Raw genomic sequence first — 19900 nt, 5'->3', positions numbered from 1 at the left:
TATAATATTAGAAATAATAAATTTATATATAATATTAAAACACTTTGTGCTGTAAATTCAATAATTAAAATTAAAGTTAATGTAAAAAATTAAAATATCCTTAGAAAAATATATAATCAAAAAGTTGTCTCATAGTAAATGTATTTCCGAAAAATATATTATTTACCGAAGCTGCTTGCTAAGGCAACTCAATTATTTTTAAGCTAAATTTAGACATAATACCATTAATTATTAGCAACTAATTATATAATATACATTTAAACGATATAAAATATAAAGTTGTTTAATCGTCAGTCAATTCAATCCAAATAAAAATAAAAAATATGCTTAATCAAATTGAAGTGAGAAAGTTTTATTTCAAAAGTATTTAGCATGATAGTAAACTTGCTTATTATTATAATTTTTTAAATTTTATTTATTAATACTAAATTCATTTATAATATTTTTTGTTAATATTGAAATAATTACTGTTTTTTATTGTTATTAATATATTTATTCTTCATTCCTTTCAAGGCTTAAATTATTTTAATAATATTTTTCTAATCTATGAAACTATTTTTTCATTGTAGGAAATTTTTATTTTTTTTATGTTTTTATATGTGTTAAATTATATTTTTCTTTCCTTTTTTCATTTTAGTTTTTAATTTGGCTTCAATGGAATACAGTTTAGAGGTCAAATTCTGCCAATAGCAGCAGAGCAAAGAGCAAATTTTCAAAAGGAATTGATCAGATTTTCAAGAATGAAATGGGTAAGTCAAGTGTGATTATATTTATTAACTCATAGTGAGAAAACATATTCATTAGCAATTGAAAAACCACAAGCTTGAACGATTTAATTGTTCAGACAATAGGTTAGTTATTGTTGGAATTACCAGAACCCTGTGTGGGAAGAAAGGTAGATAAAAATATTAGGGTTCAACAAAAATGCAAAGAGTTCCAAGTATTTGGTTTACTGTCGGTGGTAAGGACAGTGTCAACTCTTTCGAATGTTTCAGAGCCTTACGCACTTCAACGCATAGAAGTAGACAAAATGCTTGGGAAATTATTTAGGGGTGCATCCAAAGTTATGCTTGGTTATTTAGGGTGAAGAATGAGCTCATCCTTGCTTCAAGCGGTATGGTAATATCCTTCCATAATACTCCCTTTCACAACATCACACTTTTCAGTAGTAGCGTAGCGTCGTCCTTTCATAGACTTCTTCAATTTTGTGCACAAATACTATAAATCCGATAATGAGTTATTTTTGGCCTAATATTTAGATACAAAGAACGAAGCGTTAGCAGGGGCGCTGTCATAGTACAAAATCCAATTTTTGTTCTTCCACAAATCCTCTCATTTGTGGCGGATTACTTTGCGCAAATTGAACACAACTTGAAGGTAATATTCTTAATTAACCGTACAACACCTTGCAAGAACTCATGATGCACGACGCCCCTGCATTCGAAGAAATCTCTTAGCAAAATCTTCACATTCGACATAAACTGGCTTTTTATGATCTTGGTTCCTGAGGTAGCTTCCATTAGTAGAATTGAACTTTAGTTTCCACATTATAACTACATATAAATCCATCATTCATCGCACATTCCTGAACCCTGGAAAGCAACACTTGGTGCTAATCCGTAAGGGAAAAGGATATCCCAACTTTCCCTCAGCATATCGTCCACTATGCATGCCTGACAGTAAAGCCCTATGAAAAGCTACTCTAACCCAAACTCGAACAACTCGACAACACAGCTTCAGACCCGGCAGATCAACGCTTGGAGCTCTAAAATAAGGGATCGAAAGTGTAGAATTCGCAAAGTGTAGGTGGCATAGGTACAAAAGATATCCGAAATGGCTACAGTAGCACTAGATGGGTGGATATAATCGATGCGCTCGAAAAAAGCTTTGAGATCTGCGCCTACCTCAGAGCTGTGTTGCGGGGCTACCTTAGTAACAGAAAACTGCTGCATCAAACTAGAGAAGGATCACGACAAATAGCGGTCAGGGCAGGAGCAGCACAAGGATCCATTCTAGGTCCCCACTTGTGGAATATCAGGTACGAAGCTATACTAAAACTCGAAATGACAGACGACATTACAGCACGAGACACAAAAAAAGCGTGAAGAAAGCGTGACCTTAATCAGGTCATGTTACGGACGCAAGTAGGGCCCTAAAATTCGAAGGCGAACCAAAACACGTCCAAGCAAGCTGTCAAAAATTAACTAAACATTCAATATGGCCGACCTTGTCGTCATAACAATAAAGAATATGAGTATCAACCTAACGCAAAAATTTGCGATACTTTTTTTCCAAACCTAGTGTACAGTTTACAGTTTTAAAAACTTAGAGCTTTTGTACTTAAGCTGAGTCGTCTCCCATAGTTCATTACCGTTTCTAAGGCCATTTTGTATTAGAGCCGACTTCTTTAGAAGCTCCGTCGCTTACTCCAAACACTTGGTACTCAAAAATTTACTGAAATTTCGTGACTTTCCGTTGTAAAGTTCGTCGAATGCCGCAGACACAGCTTGAGCAAAAGGCAATAAAAATCCGTTACGGTCAGGAAATTACAAAACCAAAGACAATACCATGGACACACGCACACAAGCTATGCGACGACAGACGGTCATTTTCACTACCACACGACCATGTACTAAAGACGAACCATCTATGAGCGGCAGAAAATCGAAGCTGCAACTGCATGCTGTCGCCCATGAAAGAACGAGTAATGCTGTAACGGTGAATATGCATGGATTAGTCAAGTACAAGGCAGCGCGATGCCAACGAAAGGCCGCAGCGCTGAGCGTGGGCAAGAAGTCGTCAGAAGTATTGTTACTTTTAGAGACGAAGGTGAAGCTGACGATGAACTCGTGTGTGTGTGGGAGTGTTGGCGGTATGCATGCAAAGGGCAAAAAGTTGATGGAGAAGCTTGGATAACATTTGGCTTGATGGCCGAAAAACGCGAAGCCACACATGTAAGAATCTACTTACACCGAAGTTGCGCCAAGTGAGACGATTGACCTAAGCGAACGCAGGAACCGCAGAAGTGGCGTAAAAGGGGAAAGCGTAAGTGCGAAAAGCAAGAAATTAGTGTGGCAAGTAGCAAATGTGGGAGCATAAATGAAAGTGTTGTAAAGGTGCGCGAAAAGTGCTGAAGGTTGCCACTGAAGAGCTGGCGGCGTGGCATGAAATCTTGGCACACACGCATGTATATAAAGTTATAAGTATGTATAGTCCTTACAGTTAGCCCGTGCATTTATGCTCATGTCCAACCTTCTAAGCCGTATTCATCCACTCGAATGTTTTTTTTTTGGTTTTTTTGGTGCCTTCCTCCAGTTATCCGTCTCTTTGCATGTCTACGTGCTCATCTTTGCCCCTGTTGTCCGCTTGGCTTGCGCGTTTCTTTGTTTTTTTCATGTCAGGTTAATCATGCATTGATGATGTTACGCGTTAATACCTTCATGTGAGCTGGACCACGTGTTTCGGCAACGCCACAACGCCGCCAATGCAATCACACTTAACCACCCTCAGCGCCGCCAGACCTTCGTGCCACGCTGCTTGAGTGGCGGACGCGCGGACCTGTATATACTTGCTGCCACACACACACACTCAAACACTACTTACACATATACATGCACATATCAAACTTGCAACATGGAAAGTGCAACAAATTCAGCGCGCGTCGAAGGAAGTGGTTTACTTTAGCGCCACTCAGCGCTGGCCTGTATATGTCTCTAAGTGTGCGTGCTTGTGTATGTATGTGTTGTTGTAAATATGTGCTTACCGCTTTGTTTGCTCGCCAAAGCGTACTAGACCCGTAAAATTGATTGCCAACGGAAGCTGGAAAGTTGCACGTAACTTTTTTTCCCTCTATCTTCGCTGTTGCTCTTATTGTTGTTGTTATTGTTACTGCCATGTCGGTTGTTGAAATGGTCTCAGTTTACCGCCGCTCCGTGCACGGCTTTCACCGTTATGCCGGCGCATTTGCACAGTTGCTTGATGAGTGTGTCTATCTGTCTGTTGCAAGCTCTTGCTACATTCATTTATATCCATGTGTGTGTGTGTGTGTATGTTGCGCGTGTATCCATGTAAAGGTGTTTAAGTTGCTATATGGAGGTATACTTTCATTTGGTGTAAATTGAAAATAGGATTTATTGACATGGCGTGTCCTGTCGCGATGCCACACTTAATCGTGCGTTGCATGTACTTCACTTTGTATGCAAGTGTATGTGTGTAAATGTATGTATGTACTCCTTATTATGTATGTAATTATACGCGTGAGTGGTATAATAACAGTTAATATATAATTTCGGAAATTGTCACGTGATCAAGTTTGAACCGGACTGACAAAAACATGTGATCAAATTTGAACCGGACTAAAAAAACTTACAATTTCAGGAATGTAACACAAATCTTTATTAACGGCTTCTAAATCTCCACAAATCTTATGACAAGTGTCTAAGATTGAATAGAATGGCTTACAGTGCCTTCAGCGAACTATCTTTTCTTCGGTTTCAGCTCATTTTTGGTGTATATACCATTCGCTATATCGTTCCAACTTCAGTTCCAACTTCATGTCCCTAAAACCACGCCTCGTCCCCAGTAATAATGAGTTCGATGATCATAGGGTCCTCACTACGTTTTGAAACAGCTTTCTTGTGATCTCTACTCGAAGTCGGTTTTGTAGAAGGTTTAGGTATTTTGGTACGAAATGCGTCATGTCCAAAACATTAACCAAAATGCCTTAAGTTAATCCGCAAAAGAAAAAAAAAAATTCTTCTCTCTCTCTCTCTCTCGTATGCCAACCGGACAATTTTCAAGCACTGTTTCTTTCTTTTCTCGATGTTATTCGAATCCGATGATTTTATCAATCTCATTTCATGGTTCGTCGTAATCAAACAGCAGAAAAACGTCTTGACATCGTTGAAAGCCTACTGCATTTAATGCTTTCAATTAATATTGTATATAGAAATACCCAACGCAGTAGTCAAAAAAGATAGTATCCGACGAAAATACTTGTCTAAATAGCGATCATATAATCCAGAAGAAATTTGAAAAAAGTAGAAATCAAGAGACGTTGGGTAATACCAAAAGCTCCGTCAGGAACGGAAAGGTTCTCTCCGAGCCGTTCGATACGAAACGACGTTTCAGACAAGGCAGCCTCCTAACATGCGCTTTCTTCAATCTAGTGCTAGAGAAAATAAGATGGAGCTGGAGAGCTGAATAGCGAAGGTACCATATTTTATAAGAGTATACACCTACTGGCGTATGCCGATAACATCGACATCATTGGCGATAACAACCGTGTCGTTAGTTCTGCTTTCTCCAGACTGGCTAAGGAAGCAAAGCGAATGGATCTGGTGCGGAGAGAGAGAGAAAGGAATTTGAGTTGCAAGTACATAATTATATAGTATAAAGAATTTTGTTTTCTTCAGTGTTATTTTAATTATTCCAAACTGTTTCTATGAGCAATTTAATCAATACTTTCAACAATTTTTCTTCTACAGAGTGATGCATTTTTGACATTCAAATTACCGAAACGTAGTCGAGGAACCCAAATTGCCCTGTATTAACTTCTGCAGTATTAAAACCACAAATAATAATCACATTTTCAACCGTCTGGTTTGCGTTTTCGCTGTTATACTATGAAGTCATTTCTCTTTGTCGATGTCTCTTTTTGACGTGTGAGCAGTTTCTTTTTTGTATTAAATTATATCTTTGTAACGCTATATAATTGGTCTTAGCCAAGTTCATTTTGTTGCAATCGCAGGAGTTCCTACCGAACATTGTGCAATGGGCATTGATGCTGTAAAACCAAAAATTCAGTCGAAGTTGTTTGGAAGAAAGTGAGGTTAAAACATCCACAGTGACTTATTCTTCATTTAAGGTTTTTCAAAACTGTCGAGATGCTTCCGGCAGTTATACCTTTGGCGAATCAGGATACATTAACCGCCTCAACTAATTTGTGATGGGATCAACGAACTTTGTCGATTTATGAAGGTCTTTATGATCAATTATACGTATATAGCAGTTTGACATACAACAATGGACTGTCGATCTAAACTGTTTAAGGGAAATTCCTGTTAAGATCGATCTATATAGTGTAACCCGTTTGCTCTTATAAACTGCGAGATATAGTTTGTAAAGGTCATCCATTGAAAGATTAATGGATTACGTTATATTATATCTTAATATCTTCAGCTCTGAGGTGGGTATTCGGCTGTTACGAGCTGTTTCACTAGAGTCAAAAATGTATTTATTTCCACGAAGAACGGTGAACTTCGTGGAATTTTAAAATGATCAACACATCAACAATAGTTTCTTTCTAGAATATCATATATTACTCTCTTCAAAAATAAATATTATACTTGTAAAAGAAATAACTCTAAATTCGACTCATCTTTATCCATGTGATCAAATCTGAACCGAACTGTTCCATTTATCATAAACTACGCGTGCCAACTGAATCGATGTACAATTTTTTCTTAGATTGACGGTAATAAAGATCTAAGTGGAGAGAAAACTGACTGTCTACCTCGCAACGTTACGATTGACCACAGCACGTGCGAGATGGCATAGATATCAAGAGTGGAAGTGGGAATATAGAGAGAATCAGCTAGAAAATTCTACGAAAAGCTGCGGCGAATAACAGAAGGTTTCAAGACCGGAGCATACTTTTGTAGAACTCCCAGAGGTAATCTATTGACTGATGCCCAGAGCATACTAAAATTACGGAGGGAACACTTCTTCAACCTGCTTAAGGGCAGTAAAAGTAAGACGCCAGGAGAAGGCGAACAGGATTCCACAATCGATGACGATAGAGCAGACATTCCATTGCCCAACCATGAAGAAATTCAAATATTCTATTAAGTCTTAAGAACAATAAGGCGGCGGGTGCCGATGGATGGCCGGCCGAGCTATTCAGACACGCGGCGAAGAACTGATAAGGAGCATCAGCTTCTTTGTAGAATATGGTCGGATGAAAGCATGCCCAACGATTGGAATTTAAGTGTGCTCTGCCCAATCCACAAAAAGAGAGACCCCACAATCTGCGCCAACTACCGTGGGATAAGCCCCCTCAGCATCTCATATAAGGTTTTATCGATTATTTTTTTATTTTTTAGTCCGTATCAAATTTGATCAGGTGACATATACCTACAAATGTACGAGTATATGTGGATACAATTTACATATTTTATTGCTTTCATTTCAAGAATCATTTTAGTGTGAGAATCGCTTAGGGACAAGCAGTTGTCTTCCGTCTAATAATAAAATGCCCTTGCAACATCTTATATATTTAATATGTGTGTTGCATAAATTAGCAGCTGAAGAACAACTTATGCAATGTAAGAAAACCTTCGCAACGGCTAACGTCTTAGCCATGTCCTTTCTCCCAATGCAAAAAAGGAGTAAAATTCGCAAAAGTATAAATAAATAATACGAAAACGATTTTGCTGCACATCAAACATCGGCGATAAGTAATACTAAAAATATTTATGTCTACTTAGAGCAGTAATGTATGTACCGTAAGGTGCTTTGCGCACATGACAACGGAAATGCACACACATACACATACGATTGTCTATAAAAATAATGTTGAAAACCTTTACAAAAGCTCGCTGGCATGCAAAATCGAAGGCTGTCAACCAATTTGACCACAGCACAAGCGAGTTTGTATGGGTGTGTGTATGTATGTATGTATATGTGTGTGATATCACATAACATGTGTCATATATTAATAATATTTTATTTAAATGTCCAAGACATCTCGTTGAAGACATAAGCCCACACATCATTGCGACATCAAAATGTCTTGGCAGACATGGCGTAAGGCTTCAGCAGGCATCACAATGTCATATTCTACACATTCTTTATGTCTATGTAGTGGCTGCAATAACAATAGCAACAAAAGCGGTCGTAAGGTGGTCGAAGTGCGGTCAGCGAACTGTACAATTGCGCCCAAGGATACTTGTCTTTGCTAATCCTTTAACCACACGGACACAAGCAGGCAAACACGGGTTAGGCACTTACAAACATAGACATAGAAGAGGCACACATACATATTCTTGTATAAAGGAGGACAATATACACACATAGAAGAGTAATGCAACATCTTATGTCGTTTTCTATAGCTGATTTGCGCTGCCAAACCCTTTGGCTATTCGTCATTCGCACTCAAAGTAGTTCAAGTATGGACCTACATGTACAAATATTTATATTTTTATACCCTTAACAGGGTATATTTTAGAATAGTATCGAGTATCTTTGGGATAAGACTGGTATGAGTGCCGGGCCATAGAGGAATCGCATGATGACGAGATAGCACGGAAAGGCACCCTAGAACCGCGATCGGTAGAATGGGACCAGATCAGTGCTACCGTTCCTTGTGTTCTACTACTGAACAGCTGGGTCTCGCGGAAGCTTGGCCAGTACTGGGCCACTATCGGTACTTACGCTGTCACAATACCCTTTTGACCCAAGATTGACTGCAGGAGATCTAGTGATCTATTTGCCCTCAGTCAGGCTAGTCTCTCCCTAGTTGTGGGTATTTTAACAGGCCATTGTTCTATTGGCGTCCATGCTGTAAGGTTGTGAATCCTACCAGATGACGATTGCAGAAGCTGTTTGGAAGAAAATGAGGTGGAAACGACTCAACGCTTCCTTCTTGACTGTCCCGCCTTTGGAATATCAAGACTTAAACACTTGGGAGCGCATACCTTCAGACATCCCGTCGAACTGGCGGGAGTTGAAATTAAGTTCCTATGCAAATTTGGCTAAATTCCACGGCTTCACAAAGGACTGCATATACCAGTACACGTGCGATCATCGATCAGCCATCTAACCTACCTAACCAGACCATAGTACGAGTAAGTAATTCATACTTGTTAATCTCTCTGTCCATTTGTACATACACGAAATAGTCCTAGTTTCTGAGATATCGTTCGAAAACTTTGCACGTTCACGTTTTCTCTCCAAGATCTATATACTCGTTTGTTGGAACGGTTGATATCGGATCACTGTAGGATAAAGCTGCTATACAAACTGACCGATCAAAAACCACTGCTTGTATGGAACCATTGGTATTTGTGAAGGGTATATTATAGCTTCGGTGCAACCGTAGTTGACGTTTTTTCTTGTCTTCATTTATATTGTATTTTAGATTTCTAACCATTATTTTTAAGTCCAGAAAAAAAGGTTGAAACAAAAAATGGAAGCGAAATTGTTGGGTAAAAGTTTCATTGTTACTTTTCTTTGCTTTATTATCTCTTTATTTTTCTTTATTATCCTTTTATTTTTCTTTATTATGCCTTTATGAATAGTAAAAGTGTTAAGTCGAGCATATTTAAGAGAATGAAGATAGCGAGGAAGAGTGTCGGAACGGCATACTCTATCCGATTAACGCATTGTTGAATTTATTGTTAATATTTTTGCTTTATTTTTTCTTATCGCCATTGAAATAAATTTTTTTCTAGAGGCATGTAAAGGAATGTGTCAATAAATATAGGACAGAAAATATTTAGAGCAACAAGACACTTCAAATTTAATGGGGAATGTTTATTATCATTCGAGAAAACATTCTTTGGCATTTATTTTTTAAAGATTATATCATTCAAATGTAGGCCACGGCTACGTTTCAGATTGTTCAACCGTTGAGTCCAATTTTCGATAACTCGTTCGAGCATTTCGATTGATAACTGGCAAATGACACGTCTAACGTTTAGTTCCAAGGCCTTGAAGCGGGATTGCCCGCATAGAGTTCTTGATGGCCAATCGACCGGCCTTACCGAAGTGTTCTCAAAAAAAAAAATCCATTGATTGATGCGATATGTGGCAAGTAGCGCCGTCTTTTTCAAACCAAATGACGCCGATATCACGAGCTTCAATTTCAGGCACCAAATAGTTGGCCCACAAATCACACCAAACCGTTGTTTTTTCTGAATGAAATGGCAGCTCTTGAATCTCTTCAGGTTACATTTCAACCCAAATGAGAGAAGTTTGCTTGTTTACATACCCATTGAGTCAGAAATGGGTCTCATTGTGATGAATGGCAAACAATACTGAACAAAAGTAACATGACAGCTTGACAGGACTCCTGTCCCGTGATCGGTCAAAAAAGGCTATTGAAAAAAGTACCTTTACTTAGATCACCCATTAGACTGCTATCATGGAAGGCCAATACCGAGAAGAGCGGTGGGGTATCTCACCAAAAGTTGTTTTGACTTTACAAAACCGTAGTTAAGCCAATGCTGTTCGATGGTGTATTTTTCTGGTGGAGGGCGGTCGGTAAAGCCGTAATCGTAAACTGCTGAAACGTGTTCAACGAGCACTTCTCATCCGAAGTGCTATCAGATTCCGAGAAACTGGACACATTAAAGATCCCAGTATTGCAGATAACTTTTCTCCGTTCGCAAATACATCCAAGAGATATGTGAGTAGCTGGAGTTTTTTTTTTAGCTTTTTCACGGATAAATTGAAGCTTAATTGGAAGAAACGAGCTGGATTCTTATGTAGACAGCGCTCAATCAAATATTTCTATATATAGATGTAATATATGACAAGTAGCGCCTTCAACAATCGTCAGATCGTCTATGGAAAGACTGTAATCAATATGGGAAAATAGACTTTTCTTCACCAACATCGCTGATTTTATCTTGTTAATTACGCTCGGAATGTATGCCGTGTAGTTTTGTGACTCAGCCTAGCGATCACGTACTCGAAGTAATCCATGGTTCCTGGACTGAATCCAAGGCGTAGCCGCGCTTCTTTAAATTGATAAGAAGCTCCGAAGAGGCAATCTTACTCTTGTGGAGGTTCACTTGGAGTATCCATAGTTCTTGGTTTTGAACCATCAGACTGCTGACTGAGTTCTTTCTCCATCTCCACTTCCTGTAGGGCAAGTGAAGTAGCCATGATCTATTCTATGACGAGATTGTTTTCAACTTCACCCATCTCCACGCTCCCTCGCCCCACGCCATCTCCACGAACCTCGCGTACAGAATATTCACTGTCACCTTATTGATCTGGAGGATGTAGTTTTGGCTTTCATCTTCGTTGATCGATCTCGCCGCTCTTATCACCTTCCAGTCGCTAGTTGGCACGTCCGTATTCTATGCAGCCGCAGAGCATGTTCCGGGTCCACCGATTGCGGTATGGTTGCCTTCGCTTTGAGCACCGATGGAATACCGCTGCTGTTCATCAAGTCCTTACACGTCCTCTTTTTCGAGAACGCCTTAGGTTCCCTGTTATAAACTCGGCTATAACCGCTTAAGCGCTGTCTACGATAATAAAAAAGAAGAGCCTTTTAACAATTGTGTCTTCATTTATTGACTTGTATTACATAAACATATAATATGTATGTATATTTGCAATAATCCATTACGCACTAATTTTATTAATTAATTTAGATTTTATATATTTCATTATTTGCTTACAGTTAGTTATATATATTGTGAATGGCTGTGCTCTTTATGGTCATAATTGTTAGGATTTTATTTCATTAATTTTTATTAATAATATTTTTTTTGTTTCTGTTTTTATTATCTACTATTGTTTTTTTCTTGTTTTTAGCAACAGATTTGAGAATGCCTTAGTAAATCTTTTTCAATCTAGCATGCCTTTTTTATGTATTGAACCCATACCATTGCAACTAAAGTTTACTTGGATAAAGTGAGGTTAAGTGGAAAATTATGTGGTTTGCAGCAGTAACAAAGGCAAGAAATAATATTTTTGTTCTTTGTGTACCTCAGATTGTATTTTTATTTGGTAAAAGTTGTTTTCGAATGTACAGTTTCGGTCAAATCACTGACTCAAACCGAACTGAGTTTTAAATTTTTAAAATAGTTTGAAGTTTCAAAATTGTTTATATGGAATTTTTCTTCAAAATATTGCTAGTCGAAAAAGTATTTTCGTATTTTCGTCTATAGATGTCGTTGCAGTCATATATCACCAGTGCTACCAAACACATTGTGTCATACCATATAGTGTTGGAAAGGTGATATTTTAAACGTCATTTAATAAAAAAAATAATTAAATTTGGGGAAGTTGAAACAAGTTACTGTTGCTGTATCAGTTCGTGTTGGAATAATGTCTCTAGGGGAAAAATAGCAAAAAGTGGTCGACCAAAATGGTACATATTTGTTTATTTATTTATTAGTATAAATATAAAAAAAAAATTGTTGAAATTTGTTTAGAAATACGAAAAGACTTTTTAGACTAACCAATATCATACGAATGCTGAGATTTTTTTATCTTATTATTTAAGTCAAATATTCATTCATTCAAGTATTCGTATAATAATAGCTTTTATTTTTTTAAATATTTTTTTATTTTAATATTATATCTTTCATTTTATTGTAATCGCTCATCTTCCCAATCAGCCAAATATATTTTCAAAAAAGTTGCACTAACGATTTTATAAATTTTGCTACAATTTATTTAAAATATGTGCATGTGTGTATGTGTTTTCTCATATGTAAATATTTGCCTGTATGTGTAAGCTTTGTGCTTTGCGTGTTCGGTGTGTAAGCGTGTGCTTGAGCTTTGTGCTCCGCATCCAATTTCGACAAAATACTGCACTTATTTATTTAATATGCTGTTGCTATTATACATATTTTATTTTATTTTTTTTTAATTCTTCAAACAATTTTTTTCATTTCTTTCAAATTTTTCATATTTTCTCTTACAATTTATGCATTTCTAAAATTTTATTTATTTTTTTAATTCTTTCACAATTTATATATTTTTTCAATTTTTTTTATTGGTCTAGCTTTGTTTTGCCAACCATATTTCTAATGCATATTTTGTATTTCTAATTATTTTTTACTATTATTTGTCAACTTGCACAAAATTTACATACAATTTCCTCGCATTTGCAATAATATTTGTTTATGCACCCAACCGCTTTGTAATAGACGCCATTTCATAATATTTTATTTCATTTTTCGTATTTTTAATTTTGCTGCTAAATTTCGGCCGCAATAGCTGAGGCTCAGTCGTAACTCAAATGTTTACCTTCGCTGAAATAACTAAAGTTGCTTATGTTTTTGTAATAATTTGTCGTTTCATGCGCAACATTTTCAATATTTTCTTATTGGTTACGAAATTTTTCGGAATAATTTATTTACGTTTTCTTATGTTTATAATATTAATGCATAACACTTTTTAATTCATTTATCAATTTTCAATTTTAATTCGTATTTAGATATACATACATTAAATTTCCAAAAACTGTATTTTGCCAAGTACTGCGTTGCCATTTTTACAATGGATAAAAATATCGAACTGAAAATTTGTCTCAAATTTTGTATTTCTAATCAAATTTCATGTGCGGAATCGTTGTAAATGTTGGAAAAAGCTTACGGTGATTCAACTTAATCAAAAGCACAATCTTACAAGTTGTACAAAGCCTTCAAGGGCAGTCGAGAGATCGTTGAAAACATGTCTCGTTCTTCCTTTGACCTCTTCAACTGAAGAAAATATTAAAAAAGCGAAGGATATGGTGCTTGAAAATCGACATGCAAGTGTTAGAGAGATGGCAAGAGAGCACGACATTTCTCACGAGTCCGTTAGAATGAATTTGGCGGATATATTGGGTACGAAACGCGTTCTTGCTCGATTCGTCCCGATAAAGCTAATTATTTTCAAAAGGAGTGCCATAAACATGTCTCTTTAGACATGCTTGATCGTGAGAATTCCAATCTCACACTCATGAAGGGCATCATAACTGCCGATGAGATATTGGTTTAAAGTTCGACACGGAAGCAAGTCAACAATCTACGGAATGGATAGAAAAATATAAGCCGAAACCAAAAAAATCACGCCAAAACCGCTCAAAAATCAAGGTGATGGTCATTGTGTTTTCGATATTCGTGGTTTGGTGCATATGTCTCGGAGGGTCAATAAGGAGTTTTATTTGGCCGTGTTGAGGCGTTTGCGTGAGAACAACCTTCGAAAAACCGGAATTGAGGAAGAACAATTTATAGATTTTACACAATGATAATACACCATCTCTTCGAGCCATAGTTGTGACCGATTTTAAAGCCAAAAATGCAATAAATACCATCGATCAACCAGCAGTTTTGGCTCCGTGTGGTTTTTTCTAGTTCCGCAAACATGAAGTTGCCGCTCCGTGGAACCCATTTTCAGTCGATGGAAGAGATAAACAAAATTCGCTGAAAGTCATCCCAAAAAGTGCTTATGAAAAGTGTTTCGAGGACTGGAAAAATTGTTGGCATAAGTGACATCTAGTGGGGATTATTTAGAAAGCGACAAAGTGAATGGATGATTACATATTTTGGGTTTTTTTACAATTTCCAGAAACTTCTTTGTCAGAATGTAGTTAGAATAGTTTGATTTAGGTCAAATAAACTTTTTGCCTTTAAGGTGTAATTTCATAATGCCATTCTCTTAAAAACCCTAGTCCCTATGAGAAAAATTCTGGAACAGTTGGTTTTCCCAAACTTCTCTTATGGCGAAAATTTTGGGAAAAAACCTTCAATTTAGTCAGAAGCAGTTAGTAATCACTTGTTTCAAGGTCCGAAGTATTTATAAAGTGGATGCATAAGTGGCTCCCAACCAATCTCCCGGAGCTACTAGTAATTCTCTATTGTTGTATGAGCCGCTGCTCGGCGATTAGTACCTTTAGGTGCTGTTTGCGCGGGCTCACGATAACTCCACCACGTTTTCGCTTGCCGTTGTCGTAAGTCACCTATTTTAACTAACTATCCGCCTCAGATATGAAACGATTTTGTTTCGATTTAGCACCGATTCACAGGTGGAATGACATGGAAATTCCGTTCATGGGGTTTTTGATGGCTCACGTACATCGAGGTTTTTTTTCATCCGACCTTATTTAGGTAAATGTTGCTAGACAGTTGTTTTGCAATATTTAGTTTGAAGCAGTGCTTATATGATACTCAGACTTGACAATTTCCAGTGTTTTATCTATACTTTTGACAATGGGTCTTTGAGAGCAATGCACATCTTTTACCACAAAATTACTGGGACGAAATCGACGCAGCTCTTTGATGATATCCATCTTTCTCAAAATTATTTCCTCAAAAATTGTTAAAAAATATCCAAACTTTGTAAGGAAAAGTTGAAAGGTTGAAATTTGTTGGTACTCAAATACGTTAATTAATGAAAGTCACAGATTTTTATCAAAGTTATGACTGTTCCCGAAAGTGAAGCTTGGAATAGTTTAGTGTTGACAGTCGAAAGCTTTATAAGTAACCACTAAGTACCAAATTATGAAGAGATTGTGGAAACTATGCTGCCAAATACCAACCTAGAAAAAAAATACTTCGACGAATGGGTCTTCGCGAAAAACCACTGTAGATCAGTGTTAAAATAAAATTAAAACATTGCGAAATTAAAGTTAATGTAAGAAGGCGATCGCCATTTTGCCTGTGATAATTTTTATCCCATAAAGAGAACTTTGCTTCAAAATCACATAACTTGTTTGTAGTGTCGAAGAAATTCATATTTTGGTTTCTGAAAGTTTGAAAAACTATTTTATAGCAATTTTCCTTACCAATTCAAAACACAACAGAATTTAAATTTTTTTTTCTTTTTTTTCTCAACTAATTTCTCTAATATATTTTGCAATTTTATAAGCATAAACATGTCTTTGCCTTTATCGCTAAATTTTCTAATACAATTTGTCTTAATTTGTTGCCTTTTCATTTCGTAATACTTTTGTCAATAATTTTTTTATAGCACGAATACATGCGAATATGTGGTTGTTAATAATTTTTTTTTCATTTTTTATTTTTTTTAATATTTTTTATATTTAATTTTCATTTTTTGTATTTTAATATTTTTTATATTTATTTTTAATTTTTTTATATTTCTATTATTATTTTATTTATAATTTTTTTTACTTATTTAATATTTTTTTTTTTGTTTATATTTTTTTTTTTTTTACTTAATATTTTTCTTATATTTTTTAATAACTTTATGCTTTTATTATTGTGCTCTCATCAATTAATATTACATACATGCATAATTTTCACCATTTATTTTAGTATATACTTTTTTCTTTTTGTAAATGCTTTAACATAAATTTTAGCTGCAATTTCTTTTTTTATTTTTTTTTTTTATTGAGGTTATGTCTTTTACATTGAAAATGCATCAACACAAACTTTTAGCTGCTTTTTTAATTGTATTTTTAATTGAGTTTATGTCCTTTGCATGCGCTTTGACAATATTTCCAATTAGAATATTTAGCGTATGCTTTGTAATATGCATAAATACAATAATAACAATAACATGCGCTCTTTGTGGCTTGCGTATTTGCGCTGATTGCGAAGTGGCGCATATTTTTTTCTTTTTTGTGAGTGTGTCTGTTTATATTCATGGAAATATTTATAGAGAGCGTGAGAGTGCGCGGCTGAAATGATAGACGAACGCGTAATATTTGCTGCTACAATTAGTTTACAAGTACAATGCAATAAATTACAATAATTTATTTAACAGTTTTTAGATATTTTTTATTTTATATATGTTATATTATTTTTTTATATATTTTATGTTTTTTAATATACACATTTTATATAACTTTTTTTCAATATATTTCTATATATATTTTTTTTCAATACATAATTTTATTACTTTTTGATGAATATATATTTTTATATATTTAATTTTTTTTTTTCAATATAAGTTTTTATTTTTATTTATTTTTTAATTTTATTTTAATTGTTTTATTGTTTTTAATTTTTATTTGAATTAATTTTATATTTTTTTTTGTTATTGTAATTTTTATTTTATTTTTTTACATATTTTTTTTTTTATATATTTTTATTTTCATTTTAATTTATTTTTTATTTTTATTTTTATTTTTTCTACTCTTTTTTAGCTGCAACTTAATATGCTTCTCGCTAAGTGGCGTGTGGCATATGTTTCTTTGTTTGGTTTCAAGCAAGCGCATTGTTGTCTTATAAATATTATTATTGTTTTTTATTATTATTGCTAGACACATTTGGTTTGCTATTTGCTTAAGCGGCAATAAAGCTTTTACAATATTTTTTTTTAATTCTTTTTTGGAAATAAATTTTCTTGCAATTTGTTTTTAGTAATTTTTTTTTATTATTTTTAGAATTTATTTTTATTATTTCTTTTCTGGAATTTTTTTTTATTAAATTTTCTTATATTTTTTTTTTGGAAATTTATTTTTTAGTATTTTTCTTTCATTAATTTTTTATTATATTTATTTTTCCTCAATTTATATTACATTTGTTGTCCATTTTTGCCATTTTGTCTTTAAACAATAATTTATAGTCATTTTTAAAATATGCTATTTCTTCAGTAGTTGTTGTAATAAATAAATAGAAAGTATAAAAAGTTTCTTTAATATTAGAAATAGCAGAGTTTCGGGACGAGTTGTGTGTAAAAGGTTTCTTTGCTACTTTTTCGAGTTTTTTATTATTATTATATTTTTTTTTTTTGGTTTTTCTCTTAAAGTGTTTGACCTTGGCGTTTGCTTTGTTTGCGAAATTAAACTAAATAAAATGTAATTGTAAATAGCATTATAAAACAGCCTTGTTGTTTGATGGTGACACACAATAATATCGTCGTATGAGATTTTAAAATACAAATACAAATACAAAATAGAAAACAGCTTAAAAAATACATGCATACAAATTACAAAAATTATATATAGTAGTAGATATATACAAATTTAAATTTAAGTTTAAAAAACCTTAACAAAAAAATCGAGTAAAATTGGAAATATATGCCTACGAGTATAATATTGCATAATAATATATAATATTAATAATAATATATAATAATATTTCATAGTAATATTAATAATAATATTATTATATTGTTAACAATAATAATATTATCATTTTATAATTACATAATTACAATATTAATCAAAATAAATTATAAAGCCCTTGTTGTAGCAATTACTGCTAATTATTTGCTTCTTCCTTTGCCTTAAATTTACAACAATTGTGTTTATCTGTTTTTAATTATCCACTGAGTTGGCGCGTAATTGACTATAGCAGGCCTGACACACACGCACTGGCTTCAATATGCGCAACCGCGAGATTTCCGATTCGAAGCGGCTGCACTTGTTGCAGAAGACCTGACCGCAGTTGCGACAGTGGTGCTTGCGCTCGTAGAGATTGAATCTGTGGAAGATAAAAGATATATGTATATGAATACAATATATTCAAAAATATAAAAAAAAAATTTTAAAAATTATAAAAAAAATATTCAAAAATATACAGATAAAGTTTAAAGGATTTTTTGCTTTCAAAAAATAAAAACACTTTTCAAAATTGATATTTTTTTAAATAAATTGTTTTGCAATAAAAAAAAATTCTAAAAATATATTTGTTTTTTTCAAATGTAAACTAAAAACATACAAATTTTTTAATAAAAAATTGTTCTAGTATTTAATAAATTGCTCAAAAATATTGGATTTTCATAAATTTTAAAATTTTCTAAGATGGATTGTAAATTTTTTTTAACAAAATACTGAAATTCTTCGCGAAAAAAACAATTTTTTTTAGAAATATAAAAAAAAAGCTAAGTTGTTTTCAAAAGTATTATTTTTTTAATTATATAAGAATGTACAAAAAAATCTAAAAAAAATCCTAAGTAAGAATAATAAAAATTGTTTTAAAAATTATAAAAAAAAAATTACTACTAAAAAATCTAGAAATAATCATAACATTTCTTTAAATATAATTTTTTTCTAAAAACAAAACATTCAAAAAATTTAAAAGTTTTTTTCAAAAATGTAGTAAAAGTTTTTAAATTGTTTACTAATACACATACAACATTTTTTCCAATAAATAAAAAATTTTTTAAATAAAAATTTTTCAAAAAAATATAATTTTTTTTTTCTAAAAATAAAAAATGCAAAATTCTCAAAAAAAATATGTTCAGAAATATAATACTTTTTCAAATTTAATAAATTTTTTTCCAAGAATACAACATTTACCAAACCATTTTACTTTTTAAAATTATTTTTTTTTTTTAAATATCAAGTTAAAAATAAAAAAATTAAAATTGTTTCTAAAAATGTAAAAGGCAAAATTTTCCTACAAAAAAAAATTGTTCAAAAATATATTTTTACAAAATTAAAAATTTTTCCAGGAATATAATTTTTAACATAATATTACATTTTTTAAAATTCATCATTTTCAATACTAAAAAATGTTAAATTATTTCCACCAAAAAAATTGTATCAATTTCATATTCTTAAATTTTTTTTTTTTTGATATAAATAAAAATCTTATTTTCAAAAAATTTTCAAATTTGCTAGAATTCTTTATATATATTTTCAACATATTTTGATATCTTTTGAAACAAAATTATATTTAAATTTGTGATAAAAAATAATATCTTCAACAAATTTTTCCGAAAATAATTTTTTTTTTTTTTTCAAAAAATAACATTTTTTAAGAAAAATTAAATCTAAAAATATACTTTTTTTAATATAAATAATTTTAACTTAATAACTGATTTCAAAAAAATAATATTTTTTTTAAATTATCATTATTTTTTTTGTTTTTTTAATATTATTTTTCTATTTTAATATAAAAACTTCAAATCACACTCACTTCACGTGACATTTTACACACTGATCGGTGACTTCGTCCTTCAGCCAGTGATCGGCTACGCCTCGGCCCGGCTGTTCGGTTACGCTCCACGAGAATATGCGTCCGCGTGCATCACCTGTGGTGAATTTATTTATTTTGTGTAAATTTATGCCATTTAAAATAAATTTCCGCTTTGTACTTACCGACATACAAGATCTTGTGATCTTTCGAAACGGTGAGCGATGTTATGCTCGCCGGCTCAGCATTGTCTTTGCGGTCATAAGCTGTGTGCATGGTGAGTTTTGAACGGAACATTAATTGACGTTGCCATTTGAAGCCTGCAAGGGAAGAGAGGAAAGTCA

The 19900-nt window shown here is 33.3% G+C and overlaps 1 protein-coding gene across 2 annotated transcripts in view; it reads right to left on the bottom strand.

Moving 5' to 3' along the window:
- Window positions 1-16099: 16099 nt before the first annotated feature.
- Window positions 16100-19900, bottom strand: part of LOC105234246 (WD repeat and FYVE domain-containing protein 3) — a 40969-nt gene continuing 37168 nt past the window's right edge. For both annotated transcript variants that reach the window (XM_049456993.1, XM_049457003.1), the window contains exons 25-27: window positions 19742-19876; window positions 19560-19674; window positions 16100-18119 (exon numbers count right to left, since the gene is read on the bottom strand). In XM_049456993.1, the coding sequence (XP_049312950.1) occupies window positions 17954-18119; window positions 19560-19674; window positions 19742-19876 (416 nt within the window). In that variant the 3' untranslated portion in view covers window positions 16100-17953. The remainder of the gene's footprint in view (window positions 18120-19559; window positions 19675-19741; window positions 19877-19900) is intronic.

This window comes from Bactrocera dorsalis, chromosome 1, assembly GCF_023373825.1.
Source record: "Bactrocera dorsalis isolate Fly_Bdor chromosome 1, ASM2337382v1, whole genome shotgun sequence".
NCBI lineage: Eukaryota > Metazoa > Arthropoda > Insecta > Diptera > Tephritidae > Bactrocera > Bactrocera dorsalis.
Note: the sequence above shows the minus strand (reverse complement) of the source record. Positions and strands in the feature narration are given on the sequence as shown.